Source organism: Schistocerca gregaria, chromosome 5 (genome assembly GCF_023897955.1).
Source record: "Schistocerca gregaria isolate iqSchGreg1 chromosome 5, iqSchGreg1.2, whole genome shotgun sequence".
Lineage (NCBI taxonomy): Eukaryota > Metazoa > Arthropoda > Insecta > Orthoptera > Acrididae > Schistocerca > Schistocerca gregaria.
Genome location: NC_064924.1, coordinates 376,339,217 through 376,364,063, shown reverse-complemented (window position 1 = coordinate 376,364,063; position 24,847 = coordinate 376,339,217). Strand labels below are relative to the sequence as shown.

Sequence of the window (24,847 nt, the reverse complement as noted above, 5' to 3'; positions counted from 1 at the left end):
TGTCATGTGTGGTCTGGCGTCTCCTTACCAGCAACAGGTCCCAGGTTCAAACTAGTCAATTCCCTAAAAACACGCTGAGAGCGTCGTTGCCCGAAAGTGGTAGGGAGACACGACTTAGAACAAACAGAAATCATGCAGAATGTTAGAAGGTGTTGAATTTCGTGACTGAGGCGCTGTGGCCCACAAATTCGTCTTGGAAGCGTTACGAACGTATTAATCATTCCCCTTTTCTGGCTTGGGTGACGATTTTACAGTGTGTGTAGATATGAGTCTGTGTGGCCGGTCCTCCTAACTGGCACATCTAGAAATGGTAGCTGTTGGTTCTTTTCTAACTCGATAGTAAATTATAGGTTGGCATGAGCAGTGTTCAGATGTCTTAGGAAGTTACCAACCTCTTCCTCACCATGACAAAGTTGTCGACGTATCTGTGCCACACCTTAGCTTTACAAGGTGCCAAGATTCGGTGCATGTCTTTCGAATGGCTCCTTGAAGAAATTAGTAACCACTGTACTAATTGGCCTACCTATCGTGAAGCCTTCTAGCACTTCGTAGAAGTTGCCATTCTGCGTTAAGTAGCTCGTTGTAAGACATGCATGAAAAAATTTTGTGTTATTCTGCGTCTAACTGGAACCTATTTCCGCCATACAGCGGAAATTTGGTAAACAAAGAACGACATCAAAGCTGACCAAGACGACGTTTGGTCCGAGTTTCAGCTTCTTCAGCCCCTCAGTGAAATGTCCCAAATGAGCCAGGTAGAGAAATCGGCCGTAACCGAGCACGCGCCGTATGAGACCGACCCCAAAATGAAATTTTTTCTGTGTAGTAGTGCTACCACGATCGCTTGTCCAGGAAAGGCATAGAAATTTACAAACATGACCGCGCTTTCAACAAGAAATAAGAAAGCTTCAACGTAAAAGATCGGAAATTAGCCGTAGCCGTGTTGAAAGAACTGTGCCGGAATTCACCTGAGGCCGGCCGGGGTGGCCGAGCGGTTCTAGGCGCTTCAGTCTGGAACCGAGCGATCGCTACGGTCGCAGGTTCGAATCCTGCCTTGGGCATGGATGTGTGTGATGTCCTTAGGTTAGTTAGGTTTAAGTAGTTCTAAGTCTAGGGGACTAATGACCTCAGATGTTAAGTCCCACAGTGCTGAGAGCCAGCCAATTCACCTGATGCAGGAAAACCACGGAGAGACTGGATCGGGATGGCAGGATTTCGATCACAGTCTTCCCAAATACATGCCCGTAGTTTTCAGTGCTAACTACACATTGCTGCCGAGACACAGATATTCCAATGATCAAATGTTGCGAAAAGCAACAAAAAAGTACATCAAAATGGTTCAAATGGCTCTGAGCACTATGGGACTTAACTGCTGTGGTCATCAGTCCCCTAGAACATAGAAATACTTAAACCTAACTAACCTAAGGACATCACACACATCCATGCGCGAGGCAGGATTCGAACCTGCCACCGTAGCGGTCACGCGGTTCCAGACTGTAGCGCCTAGAACCACACAGCCACTCAGTCCGGAAAAAGCACATCCTTACTACACAAAATTTTTCCGATATATTTAGGCTCCAAAAATCATAAGAAATTTAAAACTGTAGGGAATCCACACAGTAACACGGATTAAGTCAACATGAGAGTACAAACTGATTCGGTGAATTACTTTTATCTTTTTTTTCGTAAAATTACCGTATTGTTAGACACTCAAAACTGAAGGAATGGTGATACATTTTTGGGCTATGAGGAATGGTGGAGTTCAAAATGACATAAAATTGTGTAGCTGTTGGTACTGAGATAATTAAGTGTAATATTGTCTGTTTTACGCTCATTTCTGTTCTGTTAATTTCTTCTCAGAATGATGGCACAAGGGAAGACTCTCAGGGATGGAGTGCCGTCGTAAATGACTCTGGTGACAAATTCAGTGCAGAATCGGACGATCTCGCCCTCGTTAAGGTAAGCAGAGTAATAAGTACATCATAGTAGATGCAGAGAAAGCTATAGTGCTCAACGCGTACAGTCAATCCCGGCATGTCTGAGAAATTCCGAAACTTTGCAAAAAGTAAAACAGTTCGACACGAGTCAAAACGGAAACACATTGGCAGCAAATTTCTACGTGATGGTCAAACTCTGCTCGTGGGTGAGTAGGTGTGGTGCTCGTATGGTCACTATTGTCGTTATTTGAATTTTTCGGCTGGCCCACAGCTGTTGGAAGTAGTGTTCCACTAATACCCACAAGACAAAACTGAAGGCAGTGAGAAGGAGGAGCTAGGTGTAAGAGGTTGGCAGTGCAGTTAAGAAAGCAGTTACGATCCACGCACCGTTAAAAGAAGAAGCGTTGAAATTTAGCGTCTCGTTGACATTGAAGGTATTAGGAAGCTGCAGTAGATTAGATGTAGGAGAACGGGGAAGGAATTTGATCGAAATCTCGTATGTGGAACCATTCTGATTTCGGCCACTGGCTTCGCTTAATGATCTAAGTTACGGCAATCACAGGAAACCTAAATCAGGATGGCTAGCGTTGATTCCTGAACATTCTTCCAACCCGTTAAGCAATAAACCGCCTGGCACGATACGAGTAGAGTGTCTTAACTCGTGGGTCAGCTGACGTGTAATGAAATGAAGAATCTTTTATAGAAACCCTACTACATTCGGGTACCAATACTGAGAGACATGGGGAACTGATGACCTTAGCTGTTTGGTCCCCCTTAAACATCCCAACAACCACCACCACTGAGAGACACGATCCTGCTAAGAAAAGTAATGCCTCCACCTTCGTAACACTTCAACAGTTGGCAGCAGTGGCATGTACTGGCTTGTTCTATAGCCTCTTCTCTAGAGCTCCAGTTGGGAGGGGGAGTGGGGGGGGGGGGGGGGGGGGGAAAGCCCTAGCATTGAACGGTTGTGTTGTTACAGTGTAAAGTATGGAACCCTGCGCAGACGGTTGGTCAATACGATTTTAAGCAACGTGCAGTCATTGGATTCTTGACAGCAGAAGGTGTCACCCCAAAGGAGATTCGTCAGAGAATGAAAGCAGTTTATGGTGATTGTGTTGGTGTGAGTACTGTGCGTCTTTGGGTAAGTAAGCTTAAAGATGTTGAGGTAGGAACATCTGACTTGCGTGACAAACAAAGAGTTGGAGGTTCTGTGACAGCAACCACAGAGTTTCACAAGCAAAATGTTGACGGATTGATTCAGGACGATCGTCGTATCACTCAGAGAGAAACTGGAAGCACAATCAGCATTTCACAACAACGTGTGGCGATTATTTTTCCAGTTGAGGGCTGCATCTTGAATTTCTTTTTCTGGGGCGACTATTTGTGTCGATATTCCATAGACTGACGTTTCGTCTTCGGGTCGTAATGGTGTACCCACGTTTCGTCTCCTGTCACAATTGAACGGTGAAGGCCGTCACCTCCATTCTCGTAATGCGAGATGAGTTCTGGGAAATTGCAAGTCTGTGCGCTTTCATTTCTGGAGTCAGCATCTGGGGTACCCATCGTGTATAGATCTTTCGATAGCAAAGCAAAGCAATATAGCAAAGCAAAGCAATAATGTGACCCACACGTTTTTGTGAAATGCCGATTGTGCTTGCGATTTCTCTGAGTGATCGTCCTGAATCAACCTGTCAACATTTTGCTTCTGAAACTCGGTGGTTGCTGTCACAGAACGTCCAACTCTTTGTTCGTCACACAGTTCAGATGTTCCCGCCTCAACACCTTTAAACTGTGCCCAAAGACGCACAGTGCTCACACCAACACAATCACCATAAACTGCTTTCATTCTCTGACGAATCTCCTTTGGGGTGACACCTTCTGCTGTCAAGAATTCAATGACTGCACGTTGCTTAAATCGCATTGACCGACCGTCTGCGCAGGGTTCCATACTTTACACTGTAACAACACAACCGTTCAATGCTAAGGTTTCCCGCCAACTAGGTCTGTAGAAAAGAGGCTACGGAACAAGCCAGTACCTGACATATACCAATGCTGCCAATTGTTGAAGAGTTACGAAGATGGAGGCATTACTTTTCATTCAACCCTCGTAGATACAATTATTTTTTCTGAGGATCACCATTTGTAGATACTGCACGCGACTATTCCGAATTCGTATCTATAGTGTGTCATCTTTCCAGTCAAATGCTTGGTCATTAAAAACGATACAAAAGTGTTGGATTTCATCTCCACGTCCGGATTGAATTCAATGCTGTTACCTACAAGATATTGGGAGTCACAAAAATGAAGGACAGCTTCCTACGTGCTTTTAACAACAAACATCTTCACAGAACAAGACACAAAGATACTTTAAGGTTGCAGAGCCGTCAGCTGAAGGAATGAGTGCTCCTGTTTGAGGAATGTCCAAAGAACTACCTACATATTCTCAAAAATACTCCACAGCCACGCCGGTGCGACTTTTGAATAGTCCTTTTACGCGTGAAACTACTCCTTATGGAGTTTTGTGTCAATGTCAGTTACTGTGAGCCGTGGAAGACTCATCCAACGCTTCTCAAATAGGGAAAAGCAAATTTAAATTTGTTTCTGGAGTGCCAGGAAGTGAAGAAAGCTATACAACTGAGGTTTCCAGTTAACATTCAACCACCACCAAAATAAAACTGTAACAATTCGGATCTTCTTGTGTGTATCATGTATAATGATCGAGTATGGGATGAATTTGACTATCGCTTAGTTGGAAATCTGACAATCAAGGAGGGGTATATTGGGTATATTAGTCGAATGGAAAAAGGCCGATGGAGAAAAGTAAGTAAACAGTTTATAACTTCAAAAGTAATCGCCATAAGTGTTAATACATTTACCCCACTGTGAGACAAGACGATCAGTACCTTCATGGCAAAAAATTGCGGTCGTCTGCCAAAGCTTGATTGCAGCCAGGAGTGATCTTCTTCCGAAGCAAATCGACGGCCTCGAATACCTTTCTTCACGACTCCAAAAATATCGAAATCGCACGGGAAGAGGTCGGGACTGTGTGGAGGATGTGTGAGGGATTCTCAGCGAAACTTCTGCGGCGTACTCCAAACAACCATGGGAACATGTCACCGGACATACGTGGCTGCCGATTTGCTTAGGACGAAGAGGTGCATGCCTGGTTCCTTAGGCAACCGCAAACATTTTTCCACGTAGGCATTGACCGTCTTGTCTCATGGTGAGATAAATAGGTTGACAGTCCTGCCGATTACTTTAGAAATGATAAAAATTTTATTTACTCTTTTTCTAGCTGTGTCCTCTCCATTTCACTGCCCCTTAGACATATCAGCCTAATCAAACCCCAGAAATGTAGTTAAGAAGTTACTCTAAGATTGTATATTCTCAGTCGTGCACCTTTATTTTTGCTTCATTTATGCTATCTCTACGACTTATTCAATCCGTAACGAATTCTTTTTTTATGCTGCGGTACCAACTGAACAACATGTTCATTTCAGAAACCAGTCTTTGGAATTTTGAAGAGTTTTTCTCAGACTAGCCAGACAATGCCAAACAATTTTGTTGTTGATGCTGGTACTAATCTAATATCATCACTGCATCTCTAATAGGTGTTTGCATTATATTTTCTTTTTCTGTCTCTTATGATTAAGGAGAGCAAAAATATCGAAGCAGAAGCAGATCAACAGAAATCAAACAGCATTTCGAAGATTACCAGCGACGTCCAGCGCCCGGAATCTGAAGAACTCTCCCTCAGTAAGGTAATCAGCAAAAAAACCCTTACATGCATTGTTCTGATGAACAGTATCTGTCGTGGTGAATGTGACACACAGACACACACACACACACACACACACACACACACACACACACACACACACATCACTTGCAAAGTACCTATAAAACATGAAATTTCGGTAAATCTACGGCAACAGAAAGTGAATCGACAAGGAAGTGCACTAATATTTGAATGCTTAATTCTGCTTTAACGTCATATTAACTTCTTACCAGAGTTAAAATGATTAATGGAAAATCTCATATAAAGATGTGAAACAAATACTAACAAAGAGATAGAGGGGCTGGCCAGTACTTACTTCAGCTCAGTACAGCCGATAGATACACAAAACAGAGCAGAAAATTTACGTGTCCTAGATTTCGGAACTTTGTCCCTTCGTCAGGGAGGAGAGAAGAGAAAAATGGGAAGAAGGGAAAGTGGATTCAGTTACTCAGAACCCAGTTTATGAAACAACAGGGGAAAGGTAAACAGGGAGGGTAGCAAAGACGGAAGCATGGGTGTCAGAGGGAAGCCAAAGAAATTCTACTGTAAGTACTGTGCCAGTTTCAAACTAAAGAGGAGGCATACAGAAGTAAAGAGGTATATAGTATAAAGATAAACACAACTATGTAGGATGAAAAGATGCGTGAATGGCTGAAGAGGAAAGGGAAAGAGAGGAAGACTGAAGCGTAAATGAGAGTGAGGTAGGTTAACATAGGTTCAGTTCAGGGGAATGGCGGGATGAACGGATGTGTTGGAGTGCAAGTTCCCATCTCCGCAGTTCCGAGGGACTGGTGTTGGGTGGGAGAAGCCGGAGAAGCCAAATGGCACGTACGTTGTAGCAGGTTCTTAGGTCCCTAGAATTATGCTGGAGGGCATCCTCTGCTACTGGGTATTGGACATCTCCTAGGCGGACATTTCGTCTCTGCCTGTTCATGCGCTCAGCCAGTTTAGTTGTCGTCATACCAATGTAAAAGGCTGTGCAGTGCAGGCATGTCAGTTGATAAATCACATGTGTTGTTTCACATGTGGCCCTACTTTTAATTGAGTATGTTTTACCAGTAGCGGGGCTGCAATAGGTGGTTGTGGGGGGATGCATGGGGAAGGTTTTGCAGTGGGGTTAGTTACAGGGCTAGGAACCGCTGTGTAGAGAAGGTGGTCCGGGAATATTGTAGGGTTTTACTAGTATGTTACGGTGGTTGGGGGGGGGGGGGGACGAAAGACAACTCTGGGCGGTGTGGAGAGAATATTGTCAAGGGATGATCTCATTCCAGGGCTTTATTTGAGAAAGTCATATCCCTGGCACAGTAATTTGTTGATGTATTCGAGGCCAGGATAATATTGGGTGACAAGGGGGATGCTTCTGTGTGGTCTGGGGTAGGAACGTTGTTGTTGGACGGGGAGGAACGTATTGCTCGGGAGATCTGTTTGTGGACAAGGTCTGCAGGATAGTTGCGGGAGAGGAAAGCTAGGATATGTAAATTTTCTGTTCTGTTTTGTATATCTATCGGCTGTACTGAGCTAAGTACTGGCCAGCCCCTCTATCTCTTTGTTAGTATTTGTTACCAGAGTTTCTTAGTTTATGTGTAAACATTAAATCAGGGACTAATACTTGGTATTAAATTCGCTGATTTCCGGCCGGTGTGGCCGTGCGGTTATAGGCGCTTCAGTCTGGAACCGCGTGACCGCTACGGTCACAGGTTCGAATTCTGCCTCGGCCATGGATGTGTGTGATGTCCTTAGGTTAGTTAGGTTTAAGTAGTTCTAAGTTCTAGGGGACTGATGACCTCAGATGTTAAGTCCCATAGTGCTCAGAGCCATTCCATAAATTCGCTGAATGACAAAGTTTCTGGAGTACCCAGCGTGTATCTTAATTAACAGTGAAAACTGGCACCGGTGGAAGTATAAGATAACAGAAACAAAAATTTTCTTGTAAACATGGGCCCGCAAAAGGCGCTGTTTGCGAGATAATTGTGGCTTTATGCTTAGGAGCCGCCACTAACTTCAGTATGAAGTATTTTCCTGTTGTTATTGAAGAACACTGCCGAAAAAAAAAAAATTTGTGTACCTGGAAATACGTCATTGATTTTGATTCGATGACGGCATATTCCAGCTGTGACATAGTAGATGTACAGATAATGGTTTCAATGTTCTCCGCCAACACATAGCGTAGTGGCATAGCTACCAGAGCGCCGTCTGTGACCACCATGTAATAGGGAATGCTCACAGAGAAGGCTCAACGTGGTACAAACATGTGAAACAAGCAGGCAACCATTCCACGGAGACGCACTCGTGCTTCTTATAACAAACTGAGCGAGTTTGAAAGGGGTTAAATTGTGGCCTTAGGAGTCACACAATGATCCTCTCGAAGAAATGCCATACAAGTTGGACGTGCTGCGGCATTTGTGCAACGCTGCTGATTTCAGTGTTCACGTGAACAATCTCACACCAGTAGACGAGATTTTGGTCGTCCACGCAGCACAGACGCCAGCCAGGATCGTCGTATTGTAAAGGCAGCAGTGGCTGATCGTACAGCTACCATAGCCCAGATAAAAGTACTTGTGAGCCCAGACATGTCAACACGAAATATTGCGAACTGGTTATCAGCAGTGTGTCCACAGGTACGCTAGTCCGTCTTCCACCCACGCCACAGCATCGACACGCATGGCTGGACTGGTACCGTCAAAGGATTATTTGGAAGATGAAATGGCGCGCCATTGCCTTCAGCGATGTAAGCACATCCCGCCTGCACTCAAGTGATGCTCTCTTACTCCTTCAACGTAGACCTGGTGAGCGCCGTCCCGTAGAGTGGGTTCGTCCAAGAGACACCACCTTATGGTCTGGGGTGCTATAAGCTACAACTATCGTTCACCATTAGTGTTTCTGGGGGGATGTTAATAAGTGCTCGGTATGTGCAGAACGTTGTTAGTAAGGCTGTTTCCAATAGTATAATTCTCGCCCACACCTGCCGGTGAAACTCAACGTGCTGTGCAAGACACGCAGCAACTTCCCTGGCCAGCACGATCTCCAGAGTTGGAACATGGGACATGTGACTTGTCGACCAACAACTCTCACAGAACTACGTGAACAGATCGAGCAGGCACGGCACAATGTTTCCCAGGACAGTATTCGCCATCTGTACAATCGACTGAATACCAAAGTCAGCACCTGCGTTGCCGCCCGCAGAGGCTACACCTCGTTCGAATATGAGATTTTCAGCATGGGTCGATAACTGGTACCTCAGAGCCGCTTGTGCTGTTGATACGTAAATGTAATAATTTCATGCACGCCGTATACACTGTTTCAACAATAAATATTGAGTGATTTGGAAACCTCTAAAAGGGTCTACTAATTTTTTTCATGCATTATATTTGTAATGTAAACTTCCCGATTAACTATGCATAAAACTGGACTCAAATTTCACCTCTGACCCATGGTTGGGGAGTGTAATAGATGCATGTGGGACAGCAGCAGATTATGCTGCTGATGTCAAATGACATAATATACGCCACTGTGATGTGGCGTGGTAGGGTTTGTAGCATATCGACCAGAATCGCCTGTGCTTAAAAGTCCCGAGTTTTCATCCTAAGGTCATTTCAATAGTAGCGATCACAAGCATTCGCATCGATATAGGTTTGAGAAATGGGGCAGCAAATTGTACAGTCTTGTTAACATTAACTAGGTGACCTCGCAATGTTTGAAAGAATTCGTAAAACGCTGTGTAGACGATTGTATTATTGCATTCAAAACTTGGAACAGGTCCTTTAACCGGTACGAGTGTACGGTAAACTGTAGAATGCAAAATGCGAAGTAGTTTTGTTGTTCTTGTTAATGTAGTTCATAGGTGAAACTTGAGCCCAAATAGGTGGAGACCTAATACAAAAATTTACATTTGAAATATCGTTGTACTAACTAGGATAATATTTCATACCGAAGTCAGTGGAGGCTTGTAATCACACATTCGTAATTATCTCGAAAACAACCCTTTCGTGGAAGCATGCTTACTGGAACGTTTCCGTCTCTGTTCATTTATTTTGTCACGTATCATTTTTCGCCTTTAATTATGATACAACCTACAAAGAAGTTGCCATGATACATTTGTTTCTTTACCATACATGTGTTACGTTCCGTATTTTCCTTTTATAAGATATCTTGGAAGACGTATCGCTAGCATTTCTGCCGATAATTACGTACTTATGTTAACACTTTTTCTTATGGACGTTGATGAGTGACATTGTATATATACAGCGCCTGGCAAAAATGTGAAGCACCCCAGCAAGCGGTCGGATGTGATTGTAACTTTGTAAGTGCGCACACCAATGACAGGTGTGAAAATGATTACAACTGCAATTCTCTGTGACATGTAGCACGACCATGAGACTGAATTAGTACTGTTTGTATTTAGTGCTGTTACCAGGCCTGGTAGAGTATATAAGGTGCGTGTGAACAGCGTCACATGTTAAGTGATCACTGTGAGGGACATGGATATGACGCGTACTCGTGTGAGACAGCACTGTCAGCACCTGACAGACTTTGAAAGAGGCCTCTGTGTGGGTATAATTTTGTTCGGTTGGTCACATTGTGCATTATTCAGATTTATGTTACAGTGACCCAGTGGTGGACTGCATGGGAACGGGAGGGCAGGAATGATCGTCAAGGTTCTGGTTGACTGTTTCTGACTACCACATACATCTGCATCTACATCTAGATCTACATTCTGCAAACCACAGTGAGGTGCGTCGAAGAGTGTGCGTCCCATTGTAACAGTAATTAGGATTTCTTTCTGTTCCATTCACACATGGAGCGCGGGAAGAATAATTGTTTGAATGGCTCTGTGCATGTAGTAATTATTCTAGTCTTATCCTCATGATCCCTGTGTGAGCGATACGTAGGGGGTTGTAGTATATCCCTAGAGTAATCATTTAAAGCCGGTTCTTGAAACTTTGTTAATAGACTTTCTCGAGATAGCTTACGTCCGTCTTCAAGAGTCTGCCATTTCAATTCCTTCAGTATCTCTGTGACTCTCTCCCAGGGATTAAACAAACTTGTGACCATTGGTGTCGCCCTTCTCTGTATATGTTCAATATCCCCTGTTAATCCTATATGGTATGTGTCCCGCACACTTCAGCAATATTCCAGGATGGGTCGCACGAGTGATTTGGAAGCAGTCTCTTTTGTAGACTGATTGTATTTCCCCAGTATTCTACCAATGAACTGAAGTCTACCACCAGCTTTACCCACGAATGAACCTGTTGGAACATGCCATTTCATATCCCTACAAAGTGTTACAACCAGGTACGGATGGCACTGAGGTCATTGTGTGCAAGATACCTCATTATGTTTGATCTCAGAATACGTTCTAAGATTTTACAACAAATCGATGTCAAGGATATATGACGGTAATTTTGTGGATCACTTCTACTACACTTCTTGTTGACGGGTGTGACCTGTGCCTTTTTCCAAGAGCAAGGGATGATTGCGCTACTGTGAACCAAGCACATCGTAACCCTCTGACAGCCGCACCTGTCATTCGACTACAAGTATTGGACTCCTTGCATCTTTCTCCGTCATCTCGCCCCGTTTTTCTGAGACCGGGGAATGTGCAAAAACACATGGACCATCAACGACGGGATGTAAAGCAGTAACTCTCATATTCAATTTATTTTTCTCTTTGGGCCCAGTAGTATTTTCAGTGTTGTCAACGGCCATGTAAACAACTGCGCGTAAGGGCCGTACACACCTAAAACGACGCATCTAGTGAGTCTCTCAAAGCAGTTGCCTGTGCAACAGCCCGAACACAAACGGTTGTGTTTGGAATAGTGCCGTGAGTGGGAAGCGTGGACTGCTGGTGAAAGGCGTCACATGTGTTCAAGAAGAAGATGACCATCGTCGACGAGTATGGCGGCGACCATGAGAGAAGCCCCGTTCTTCCAGTGTTTTCGGTAGGCACAGCGATATTAGTCCTGGCGTCATCGTGTCGGAGTCCATTTCTGGTCACGGTTGGTAGTGATTCAGGGAACTCCGAAGACACAACAGTAAATCACGTACATTCTTCGTCGTCAAGTATTGCGTCTCAACTTGCAGTATCGTGGTGCCATTTTTCAACAGGACAATGCTAGTTCGTACATGACGCGTGTCTCTATGAGCTGTCTGCTTGATGTTGAGATACTCCCATGGCCGGCGCGATTCTCAGGTCTGTCCAGGTGTGGGACTAGCTCGGACATCAACACCATTCCAATGCCTGTATCCACTATATCGGGGACCAGTCACAACAGTTGTGGGCCAGCTTGTCTCAGGAGAAGGTACAACGGTTTTGTGACACTTTTCCCAACCTAATCGGCGCATGCATCCAGCCCAGTAGGGGTCCAACGTCGTTCTGATAAGTGGGCGCATACAACCGAATTCTTTGTTAACTTGATTCGAGTTTGCATGCAGTGCTGAAACATCACATTCCCTCGCAGCCCAGTGAAGTTGCATTTCGTTCCCTCTCAACCCGTGAAATTTCATTTCGTTCCGTCTTCCGGGTGATGCACTTTTTTCCTCAGGCAATGTATAACCCCACAGACGAGGCTGCTTGTACCAGTATTATTGTTTATTTATAAAGCTCAGACGTGTGTCGAGCTACATGCTAGTCTTCAGCGCTCATACAATTTACTCTTGTGCCCTTACAGAGTTTCCGTAATTTTTTGGAAATTTTAGTTTAACTTTACTTTTAGTTGGCTTTATTTGCACGTGTCTGACCCAGCTGGCAGCCGCAGTGGATACAATATTGGACTAGTATTCCGAGGGCTCGAGACTCAAATACCCTTATCCCGTCGATTTCCTTGAAATTATGCCAGAGAGATATCAGAGTATGTCTTTAAACAAAGTCTCACCGATATTCTCCACGCTTGTACGCTTGTAAACCCCAAGCTCTTATTCTCTCTCTATGGACCTTAATTGTTTGAACACTTGTTAGTACTCACAACAAGGTCATTTCAAAACGACATGCACACAGGTTCGTTTTAGTTAAGGCAGATTTTCATTGTACTTGTACCGCTTGCATTTATCTGCCGTTTCATATTCCATTTCTCAAAGCTTTTATTAGAGTCTGATGTCAAGGACATGCTTGCGGAAGTTCTGACCTGGATAACAACCAGTTTCATTTCAATTAATCTAAGAAAGACTCGTTTCATTCACTTCACGCAAACCACAATCACCCATAAGGAGTAGCTCTTGAGCTTGATGACCAGGTAACAAAAGCAAGTGTTTTGCTCCATTGATGAGCTCTTGTTTTGGTTACAGCATTTTCTTCAACCCAGCTGATTCAGGGATAGTACTGTGGATCAACGCGCCGGCAAAAAAATGTTTACAGCACAGAAAAGAGAAGTTTGTTTTATATGTGCAGGCGCCCCTCGAACCTCACTCCGTAATCTTTTCAAACAATTTGGTGTAATGAAATTTCTTGGCAGATTAAAACTGTGTGCCAGACCGGGACTATATCCCGGGATCTTTCTCTTTCGTGCGCAAGTTCTCCAATGGTAGAGAACCTGCCCGCGAGAGACGCACAGTTTTAATCTGCCATGAAGTTTCATAGCACTGTACATTACTCTACAGAGCGCGAAATTCATTATGAAAATATCCCCCAGGCTGTCTCCACAATACCCTTTCTTCCATAAATTCTAGTCTAGCATGTTGTGCAGGAGAACTTCCGTGAAGTCTGGAAGGTAGAAGATGAGGTATTGCGGGAAATAAAGCAGTGAGGACCTGGGTATTTGATTGTAGGGGAGAAAGCTACAGTAACATTTGAATACCATTTCTTAACATCACTTACTCATAGTATTCCGCATCTACATGCGTGCAAGATTTTTTCAGTTGAAAGCGTATCTGTTCATCTGTTGTGTCGGTGCTGAATGATGTTAATGAACTTATTACATCTGTCACCTTGGGATGGGATTCTTGCGCTTCAGTAGCTTAGTTGGTAAAGCATAATCCAGTGAAAGGTAAAGTTCCCAGGTTAGAGTTCCGATTCGGCACACAGTTGTAATCTTTCAGGAAGTTTGATACCAGAGCTTTTGATAAGCATGCAAAAGGAGATAAAGCACCCTGGTGCAAAAACATCCAGCTCTCTGCTGAATAAAATCATACCGTAGCACATGAAGTTTTTTTCTTTGTCTACAACTAATACAAACATTACCTGCTTGTAACCCCATTTTACACTACGGAACAATTCTTTTGCAGTTATTAAGCTTTGTATATCGCTCTCATTTTTCATATACAACTGGAAATTCCTGTTTATTATCTGTGACGTTATATTTTTTAATTTAGGGTACCAAAGAAAAAACCCCTGCTAAACACTCAGCTTAATACTTACAACATGTGTTATGTTGCTAATTTTTCCCAGGGAAGTCAACATTTTTGTAGGGGAACACTCAATCAGTGATATAAATGTTTATCCAATAGTTAATGGCCTCTCTAATCATGATGCACAACTAACCATACTAAATAACTTATCTGATAACAAGGAAGAGGCATCATGGAAAAAACACAGTTTTTGAATGAAGTCCTATAGGCTGTTAAAATATTATCTATTGCGATTTAAATTTCGACACATGGCCATTGTTAAGTATTATGAAAGCAATCAGTCACCAAATAAAATAAAAGTAATTAAAAAAATAACCAAACGCCGAAACATGAAATTTTCAAAGCTACTCTTACGTGGCATGTTGTTACCTACTGAATAACATAAATCTGTGACGTACTGCAACATAGTTCCCAGCAGTGTAAAAATAGTGGAGGCGTAAATTTATTAGCTGTTCCATGCACCCATGCGAGCACACTTGAGAAAGCTGGTGAAATGACGACAGACGTGATCAACAGTTAAGTCAAAATCTCGTGTAGCAGCTGTGGTAGATGGACTACAATAGCGGCAAAAATTTGACGAGGTCTGTGGACACAGTTCTCATCAAAGTTAGAGTCTTACCAGCAAAGTGTCGGGTGAAGACATTGTAAAGAATGCTTAGGCAGTATACTGAATGCCTAGAACTTTCTGGTGCGGTGTTTAACTTAATTTTATTTAACATTTTTCCTAGTAAATGTATAAAATTCCAAAGTATTTTATAAAATGCGAAACGGAATAGGGAAGGTATAAAATTACAAAGAAATAACTTGCTCAAACTAGAAGTTTATTTATTTGATGAAAAATTAAACTTGAACATGAAAATTATCACAACTGTGTGTGTCTGAAAATTGACTTGTCTAATGTATATGTGTTTTAATAGCTTTCTAACAGTCACTAATAAGTAACAAATAATTGAAAAACAGTCTTTTTAACAATTATTACTAATTTATTGAAAACAATAATTGAATCTAAATTTCCTATTTTATGTAAGGCGAAGCTGTACTTCTTTTATGCTTTATTTATAGCAGCAAGTAGAACTTAAATGACATTATAATTGTAAATAACATTTATTTTTGTGCATGCACTTCACAAATCTTTGTCCAGTCTCGGTAGTATGTTGAGTTGCAGCTGACCGGAGAGATATTTCTATGTCCATCGGAACATCGATATACTGTAAGAGGGATTTCTTGCATGCTGTGAACTGTGATTTGTGTACAAATGCTTTAAAATTCCGTTTTTGGCACCCATTTTATAAAAATACCGTCATTTGTCACATCCACTGCGACAGGCAAAATGTCGCAAGCGTCCTCATAACCATTATCAATCACAGAAAGAGGAGCTCTAAATGTAGACTCTTTTGCAGCTAACGGGAAGATTTTGTCGGAGAGCACTTTCATTTACTTCGCCTAAGACTCTATATCTTGGTTTAGTCTCGCCGACCAGTAATGGCCTTTTTGTTATTCATGCGAAGGCGGCATATGATACGCATACCAAATCTTTCTTCCTCCAGTTGAGTAGAATTTCCGTACATGACAGTGTATCGTTCACAGCTTGGAGAATGACAAACTGGACTGTAACCGTCATAATAATGATGTCTATGGATTTTGTAACTGTCTAAATATTTAAATTATCTTTGTTTCTCACCTTGCCTTAACCGTAACTGGCATTCTGTACTAATGCTTAGGCAAAGTATTAAAACAAAGATGCATTTCATACCTGCCTAATTGTATAATTAGTATTGTATAAATTGCTTAGGCATTCATATAAAACCGGATTTCACAGTTTGTCTGTAACCAAGGGCGTTCATATCCGGGGCAAGGGGGACCAGGCACCCCCTTCCCCTGGATTTCACGGAAAGAAAAAAAAAATGTAAAGTATTCAGGTGTTTTTCGTTGAACAAAATGATTCAAAAGTCGGTATTACGCAGGTCATTAACAGGATCGGAACTGAAACTTTTTTATGGCTACTTACAAGTCGCTATTGGTCTTCCAGAACATTAAAAATACTTCATTCCCCCTCTCCACGGTTTGCCCATTCCCCTATCAACCACCGTATGGGCGCTCTTGACTGTAACAAGAGTAATCAATGAACAGATGACAGAAAATTTCAAAACAGCCTTACAGGAAGTTGATTGGAAGGATGTGTCTAACGTGTTAGACGTCAATTCTAAATTTGATGTATTTATGCACGGGTTTCTATCAGTCTTTAAAAGCTGTTTCCCCATGAAAACAATAGAGTATAGCAGAAATATGGCATCAAAAATGTCTTGGATTACAAAATGATCCAAAATATCACGCGCAGGGAAAGTGATATTGCTTGGACAGAGAAGCAGAACTGATTTCCTGCTAAAAGAAAGAGTGCACTATATTAAGGAAAGTGACTAACACATCAACAAACTGTATAATATCTTAAATCAATCATTCAAATAATAAAGTTAAATCTGTATGGTCAAAGGTCAAACGAGAAACACGAAATCGGATAAGGAATGTGAGGACTTTATTAGCAAACAAAACAGTCTAATGATAGCAGACAGATGGTCGATGTTTTTAATAATGACTTACTTAAAACTGCTCAGAAGATGTCATGGACAGTTCAAGGATACAGAAATAGATTTAAAGAACGAAACAGTGCCCCAAACATACACTCCTGGAAATGGAAAAAAGAACACATTACCACCGGTGTGTCAGACCCACCATACTTGCTCCGGACACTGCGAGAGGGCTGTACAAGCAATGATCACACGCACGGCACAACGGACACACCAGGAACCGCGGTGTTGGCCGTCGAATGGCGGCGCAGCATTTGTGCACCGCCGCCGTCAGTGTCAGCCAGTTTGCCGTGGCATACGGAGCTCCATCGCAGTCTTTAACACTGGTAGCATGCCGCGACAGCGTGGTCGCGAACCGTATGTGCAGTTGACGGAATTTGAGCGAGGGCGTATAGTGGGCATGCGGGAGGCCGGGTGGACGTACCGAGCGAGGTGGCGCAGTGGTTAGCACACTGGACTCGCATTCGGGAGGACGACGGTTCAATCCCGTCTCCGGCCATCCTGATTTAGGTTTTCCGTGATTTCCCTAAATCGTTTCAGGCAAATTCCGGGATGGTTCCTTTGAAAGGGCACGGCCGATTTCCTTCCCAATCCTTCCCTAACCCGAGCTTGCGCTCCGTCTCTAATGACCTCGTTGTCGACGGGACGTTAAACACTAACCACCACCACCACCACCACCGGGTGGACGTACCGCCGAATTGCTCAACACGTGGGGCGTGAGGTCTCCACAGTACATCGATGTTGTCGCCAGTGGTCGGCGGAAGGTGCACGTGCCCGTCGACCTGGGACCGGAGCGCAGCGACGCACGGATGCACGCCAAGACCGTAGGATCCTACGCAGTGCCGTAGGGGACCGCACCGCCACTTCCCAGCAAATTAGGGACACTGTTGCTCCTGGGGCTACGGTCCCGCACACCGTTAGGCCGTCTTCCGCTCACGCCCCAACATCGTGCAGCCCGCCTCCAGTGGTGTCGCGACAGGCGTGAATGGAGGGACGAATGGAGACGTGTCGTCTTCAGCGATGAGAGTCGCTTCTGCCTTGGTGCCAATGATGGTCGTATGCGTGTTTGGCGCCGTGCAGGTGAGCGCCACAATCAGGACTGCATACCACCGAGGCACACAGGGCCAACATCATGGTGTGGGGAGCGATCTCCTACACTGGCCGTACACCTCTGGTGATCGTCGAGGGGACACTGAATAGTGCACGGTACATCCAAACCGTCATCGAACCCATCGTTCTACCATTCCTAGACCGGCAAGGGAACTTGCTGTTCCAACAGGACAATGCACGTCCGCATGTATCCCGTGCCACCCAACGTGCTCTAGAAGGTGTAAGTCAACTACCCTAGCCAGCAAGATCTCCGGATCTGTCCCCCATTGAGCATGTTTGGGACTGGATGAAGCGTCGTCTCACGCGGTCTACACGTCCAGCACGAACGCTGGTCCAACTGAGGCGCCAGGTGGAAATGGCATGGCACGCCGTTCCACAGGACTACATCCAGCATCTCTACGATCGTCTCCATGGGAGAATAGCAGCCTGCATTGCTGCGAAAGGTGGATATACACTGTACTAGTGCCGACATTGTGCATGCTCTGTTGCCTGTGTCTATGTGCCTGTGGTTCTGTCAGTGTGATCATGTGATGTATCTGACCCCAGGAATGTGTCAATAAAGTTTCCCCTTCCTGGAACAATGAATTCACGGTGTTCTTATTTCAATTTCCAGGAGTGTACAAACAAATTACAATTACTCTATGCTGTGCCAAAGAAATTATGAATTTAATTAAGTCATTAAAAATCAGAAACTCTCATGGAGTAGATAATATCTCAAGTAAAGTACTAAACTTCAGTTATTCACACACATGCAGCGTTTTCAGTCACATATGCAACACATTTTTTCAAATTCTAAAGGGGGCAGGGGTAAAATACAGGGAGCGAAAGGCTATTTATAATTTGTACAGAAACCAGATGGCAGTCATAAGAGTCGAGGGGCATGAAAGGGAAGCAGTGGTTGGGAAGGGAGTGAGACAGGGTTGTAGCCTCTCCCCGATGTTATTCAATCTGTATATTGAGCAAGCAGTAAAGGAAACAAAAGAAAAATTTGGAGTAGGTATTAAAATTCATGGAGACGAAATAAAAACTTTGAGGTTCGCCGATGACATTGTAATTCTGTCAGAGACGGCAAAGGACTTGGAAGAGCAGTTGAACGGAATGGACAGTGTCTTGAAAGGAGGATATAAGATGAACATTAACAAAAGCAAAACGAGGATAATGGAATGTAGTCAAATTAAATCGGGTGATGCTGAGGGAATTACATTAGGAAATGAGACACTTAAAGTAGTAAAGGAGTTTTGCTATTTAGGAAGTAAAATAACTGATGATGGTCGAAGTAGAGAGGATATAAAATGTAGACTGGCAATGGCAAGGAAAGCGTTTCTGAAGAAGAGAAATTTGTTAACATCGAATATAGATTTATGTATCAGGAAGTCGTTTCTGAAAGTATTTGTTTGGAGTGTAGCCATGTATGGAAGTGAAACATGGACGATAACTAGTTTGGACAAGAAGAGAATAGAAGCTTTCGAAATGTGGTGCTACAGAAGAATACTGAAGATAAGGTGGATAGATCACGTAACTAATGAGGAGGTATTGAATAGGATTGGGGAGAAGAGAAGTTTGTGGCACAACTTGACTAGAAGAAGGGATCGGTTGGTAGGACATGTTTTGAGGCATCAAGGGATCACAAATTTAGCATTGGAGGGCAGTGTGGAGGGTAAAAATCGTAGAGGGAGACCGAGAGATGAGTACACTAAGCAGATTCAGAAGGATGTAGGTTGCAGTAGGTACTGGGAGATGAAGCAGCTTGCACAGGATAGAGTAGCATGGAGAGCTGCATCAAACCAGTCTCAGGACTGAAGACAACAACAACAACAACATGCAACACATCACTGTTACAAGGAATATTTCGTGCCAACTTGAAATATACCTTTGTGAGACGCCTTTACAAAAAGATAGCAAGACACACATTAATAATTACCGATCAATGTCCCTGTTTACCTCCTTCTCAAAGGTTCTAGAAAAATTACACATGCATGAACCATTCCACAAATCTCTCAAAATAAAATACTTACCCTCAGTTTTCATTTCAAATAGGTCTCACCATAAAATATGCTTTTTCTGCGATTCAATAATCAAATTTAAAAAAATTTAAATAACAAAATATTGCTAACTAGTATTTTCCGTGATTTGTCGCAAGCATTTGATTGTGCTGTTCACATGTTCTCCTAGCGAAGTTAAACTATTATAGATTTGAGAGCTTGCTGGTAACTGGTTTTCGTATTATCGAACTAAAAAGATAGACCCACAGAGAGTTGAAATAAGAAACTCAAGGAATGTACTCAATGAAACACCGTTTCCAGAATGTGGAATAATCACTACCAGTGAACCACAGAGTCCAATAGTGTGTTAGCTATTGACTTTTTTACACGCATGTGATCTTCTTATATCTTATAGCCAAGAAACAGAAATAGTTGTCTTCCATAACAATGCAGGTATTATAATCAAGGCTAACGGAGTAACTTCAACACTTCAAAAAATAAATAATATTTTGAACTGGTTCTCTGCAAATGGATTGTCACTGACTTTAGATTAAACACAATACATGCAATTCAGTACTGGACATGGCCTGACCACACCATCAGAAATAATGCACGAGGGTAAAACAATCAGTGAGATAGAATATTCTCAATTCTTAGGTGTCTTTATTGATAAGAACTTTAACTTGAAGTCACATGTTACACATCTTCTTAAACGTCTTAGCTCTGTAACTTTAGCGTTACAGTAGAACAGTTTTTGGAGATGATTACGTAAAATGTTGACCTATTTTTCCTATTTTCAATCAATAATGTCTTATAGCATCATATTCAATGCTAACTTGTCATGAGGGAAAAAGTATTAGTGGCATGGAAACGTATAACGTGTGCTATCCATTACAGAATCTCTTATTGACAGCTCTTTTAACACTGGGCATACTGACAACAGCTCTGGAACACATTTACTCCTTGATGAAGTTTGTTGGCAACAATCAATCGCAGTTTGAGGACAACATGATCATTAATAATTGCAACACTAAAAATGATTTACACTATCCAACACTTAGCATTATTGTGGCACAGAAATGCGTTAGGGCGGTATTACACTATCAAATTTCTTTGTCAAAGATTTGATCAAAGAAGTGATCAAGTATTCCGTCAAATATATTTGAAAAAAATCTTTGACATAGCGCTAGAAGGGGTATTACTCTGTCATCATATTTTTCGTCAAAGTTCAAGCTGACAACAACAAGTTGTTATTAACCACAGCAGTTGCATGTACCACAATTGCACGGTGTGCACATGTGGAAGAGAAGCGGGGGAAAAAAAGGAAACACACCTGGGTGAAGGCGTGGGTTTTACGACGAAACGATAAAAACATTCAACAAAACTTGTTACATGAGCTTGTGTATCCTCATATCACAAAGCACAATATTCACTTAAGAACTGCTACATCTGCAGAAGACAGGCTCACTGTAACACTCTGATTCCTTGCTACAGGAGAGGGTTGGGTTAGGTTAAGTCAGGTCTCAAATCTTCGTAATCTATTTTTGTATTCAGCGTGCCTCACGTTGTAAAGCGCCTCATCAGCTTCATACATCTCTATTAATTTTGTAGTTGTCGGCACACACCAATTTTATGTGCCGGCAATGTTTATAAAAACACTATAGACGACAGAATGCAGCGATGCTAGCGCTCCATGTGGTAACATGTCACATTGCAGTGAACAGAAGACAAGCGACTTCTTTGATCAAATCTACAGCGAGGCCCTAGATTTGATCAAATATTGGACGACATTTGACAAAGTTCCCTATTACACCATCAAATATCTTTGACAAAGATATTTGACAAAGAAATTTGATAGTGTAATACCAGCCTTAGGTATTCAGCCGACTTTGACCACCTGTCCGGTAATATGGCGAATTAAATGAATAATTTCCCGCTGAGAACAAGTACCATAATTCTAAAGCTGACCCTTTCCATATCGTAGCGGGAGGAAGCATTATAATCAACGAAACATGCAAATAAGTAAACTAACTTCCTAAAGCTCTGCATACTACTAGTGTATAATTGTTGTTGATGTGCTCATTTTTACTTACAGAAGGCGGACATAAATATGAAACACCACAAACACAACACTTTACCATGCCCATGCACACGGTGTTGTAAAACCGTTGGAATTAAAAACAGTCTCCAGTCGTCTCGGATGGATAAATGCAGATCTTGTACGGTCTTCAAGGGAATCTACATCATTCTCCTGCAAAATAGAGCAAGTTCAGGTAACGATGACGGAGGTAGACAGCGATCACGCACTCTTTTCTCCAAATTAGACCACAAAGACTCAATGATTCTGAGATAGACTGTGGTACTAGGGGAGATACGAAAATTCATGCTGGTGCTCACAAAACCAATCCTGGACGCTTCGAATTGTGTGAAGAGGAACCCTGTCATCCTGGAATATAATATCACCGTTGGGGATCAAACATTATAGCGTGGTATGGAACTGAGCAGCCAAAATTGTCACACAGTTCTTGGTAGTAATACAACCTATCAGAGTAACCACGGGGCTCATGAAATACCACGACATGGCTGCCCAAACCGTCACATTTCACGCTTAGGGCGCAAACACGGCCAGAAGTTGGGAACAATGTGAAACAATACTCGTTCGACCAAAAGACGTTCTCTCTTACACTATACACCAGGTTATATAGCTTCGGGACCACGTTCTCTGTTAAGAGCATTTTTATCACTGATGAGTGGTTTTGGAATTCAAGCTCGTCCTGCAATTCCCTGTTTAATAAGCTCCCCTCGTGTTGTTATGGTGCTGACAGGGTTCATAAGTACGACATTCAGTTCTGCAATCAGTTCTGCAGCTGGCGTCCTCTTATTTTTCACCACAATCACCCTCAATGGCCGTCTGTCACGATCACTCAGTACACAATTTTGTCCGCGTTGTGACTGAATGGATGATGTTTTTCCGCTTTCCCTGTGTGCGGTATAAATCTTCGATACGGTGCCCCTTTTAACACCAAACACTTCAGCTACCTTGGTTGCAGAAGCACCCGCCATACAAGCACGAGTAGGGCGTAGGGAATCTGTTAGAGAATGATTTCCAATAAAGAGACTGTCCATACCGTCCGATGTTTCAAATACTTCATGGCTCTCAACAGAATCATTGGGACCATCTTGGCTTGAAACCTGTTTACGATACATTGTGTGAGCTCCTTAATTTAGCAGGATATGCTGCAGTTTATTGGAAGACATTCTGAGCACAAACATGCTAGAAGCACGAGCTTCTATAGTTGTGTCTCATTCACACTATCTCAGACCTCTCCATTGATTCATTTTGGTAGAAAATACACCAATGAATTTCGCTGGTATCGTAGCTGAACATCTGACTGGGTCTTCCCACCAGCCCAGAATTCTGCACAAAGAAAATTATGTAGAATTTGATATGAAGTCCTGCCACAACTATTGCAGTTTGTTCTGCTGACAAAGAACGGTTATGGATTCAACATTGGAGTATCCCACTGCACTTTGACATTTGTGTTAAGAATCGTTCACAGTCCTTGCATCGGTAAGGGTGGACCTGAAAGAGATTTTCACTCTGCAGCGGAGTGTGCGCTAATATGAAACTTCCCGGCAGATTAAAACCATCTCACACCTGCAGACTTCGGAGAGTGCAGCAGTACGGACAATGATGTAGTCAGACAATGATCTCAATGTTGGTTCTACTAGAGTCCCTGTAAAGGAAACGTTATCACTAACAGAAATTAGTCTACGGGTTCAGGCGTAATTATATGCTAGAGAAAAATGAAAATCTTAGATTTTCGTTATTCAGTTTTATATTTTCTCTAAGTATGATTTCATAGTACCATAATATCATAAATATGATATGTAGAGGATAGTAAAATATTGATACTGGGTGTTCACAACTGTGAAGCGAAATTCACGATTGTTCTAAGGTTTTGTCATAATATGGTGGTTGATAACTGTCTGGGGGTGATGGTTCAAAAATGGTTCAAATGGCTCTGAGCACTATGGGACTTAACTTCTGAGGTCATCAGTCCCCTAGACTTAGAACTACTTAAACCGAACTAACCTAAGGACATCCATGCCCGAGGCAGGATTCGAACCTGCGACCGTAGCAGCAGCGCGGTTCCGGACTGAAGCGCCTAGAGCCGCTCGGCCACAACGGCCGGCCTGGGGGGCGATAAAATACAAACAAATTAAATACAGTCGGGGCCAGAGATTTCAATTAAGCTTAAAACTCACAATTAAAATAACCAATTAATGGATAGGGATCGGTAAAGAGCAATCAGAAAGAAGCACACAATTAAAACAATCCCATAACTTCAGGGTATAAAGCACTCTACACTAGCTCATCAGTTCTTTTCGTTGGATGGGAAATCTCGCGTTTCTGTTTCAGTTAAGCTCAATCATCGTAAATATGCTTGACTACAGGTCATGGTTGAATCTACGAAAAAATACGAGAAACGGAGACGACCACAGTTCCGAGTGTGAACTGAATATCACATGCTGGCGTAGCGCGAGCGCGCGTGTTTACCTTTCGTTGGCGGCGCCAGTGGCGGCTCTCGGCGCGAGTTGTGAACTTGAGAATCTATTCTAAATTTGTCTTCCCTTTTAAAACCCCAGTCTGATGCATTTCTTACATCGTCGGTGAAGCAGATGTTTTGTAACTTAAGTATAATTGGCATGGTACACGCTATTTGGGTGGAATAGCGTGTATATCATTGCTCTCAAATCGCTCAAAAGTGTTAACTGTCAAACTGTCAATGCTCGGTGCGATTCTCCGTACTAGGAGGCTTTGCAGTTTAACTTCTTGTGAATTAAGACGAGTCTGTGAACAAATGTTCACACAATGATTCTCGCAATCGTCTCAGTGATGTGCGAGTCGCCTTGCTCAAACACTCAACGATTTGCTGCAAGAGAAAGAGCGAATTTCTCTGTCTAAATTTGCGTATATCAATGCTGGTGGCCACGCGTTTTCTTTCTGGCCAATCAGAGCGTTCGTACTTGTTATAACTTCACCCAATAGAGTTTTTGTAGCCTATAACAGGCCTCGTTTCTTTCGTAAGGCACAGTTTAACTTCTGCTACT

General features: G+C 42.8%; 1 protein-coding gene across 1 annotated transcript in view; it reads left to right on the top strand.

The window, feature by feature from the left end:
• The window catches only part of LOC126273348 (uncharacterized), a 161,997-nt gene that overhangs the window by 26,277 nt on the left and 110,873 nt on the right, over positions 1 to 24,847 (top strand). The window contains exons 3-4 of the mRNA XM_049976895.1: positions 1,858 to 1,956; positions 5,591 to 5,698. Of these exons, the coding sequence (XP_049832852.1) occupies positions 1,858 to 1,956; positions 5,591 to 5,698 (207 nt within the window). The remainder of the gene's footprint in view (positions 1 to 1,857; positions 1,957 to 5,590; positions 5,699 to 24,847) is intronic.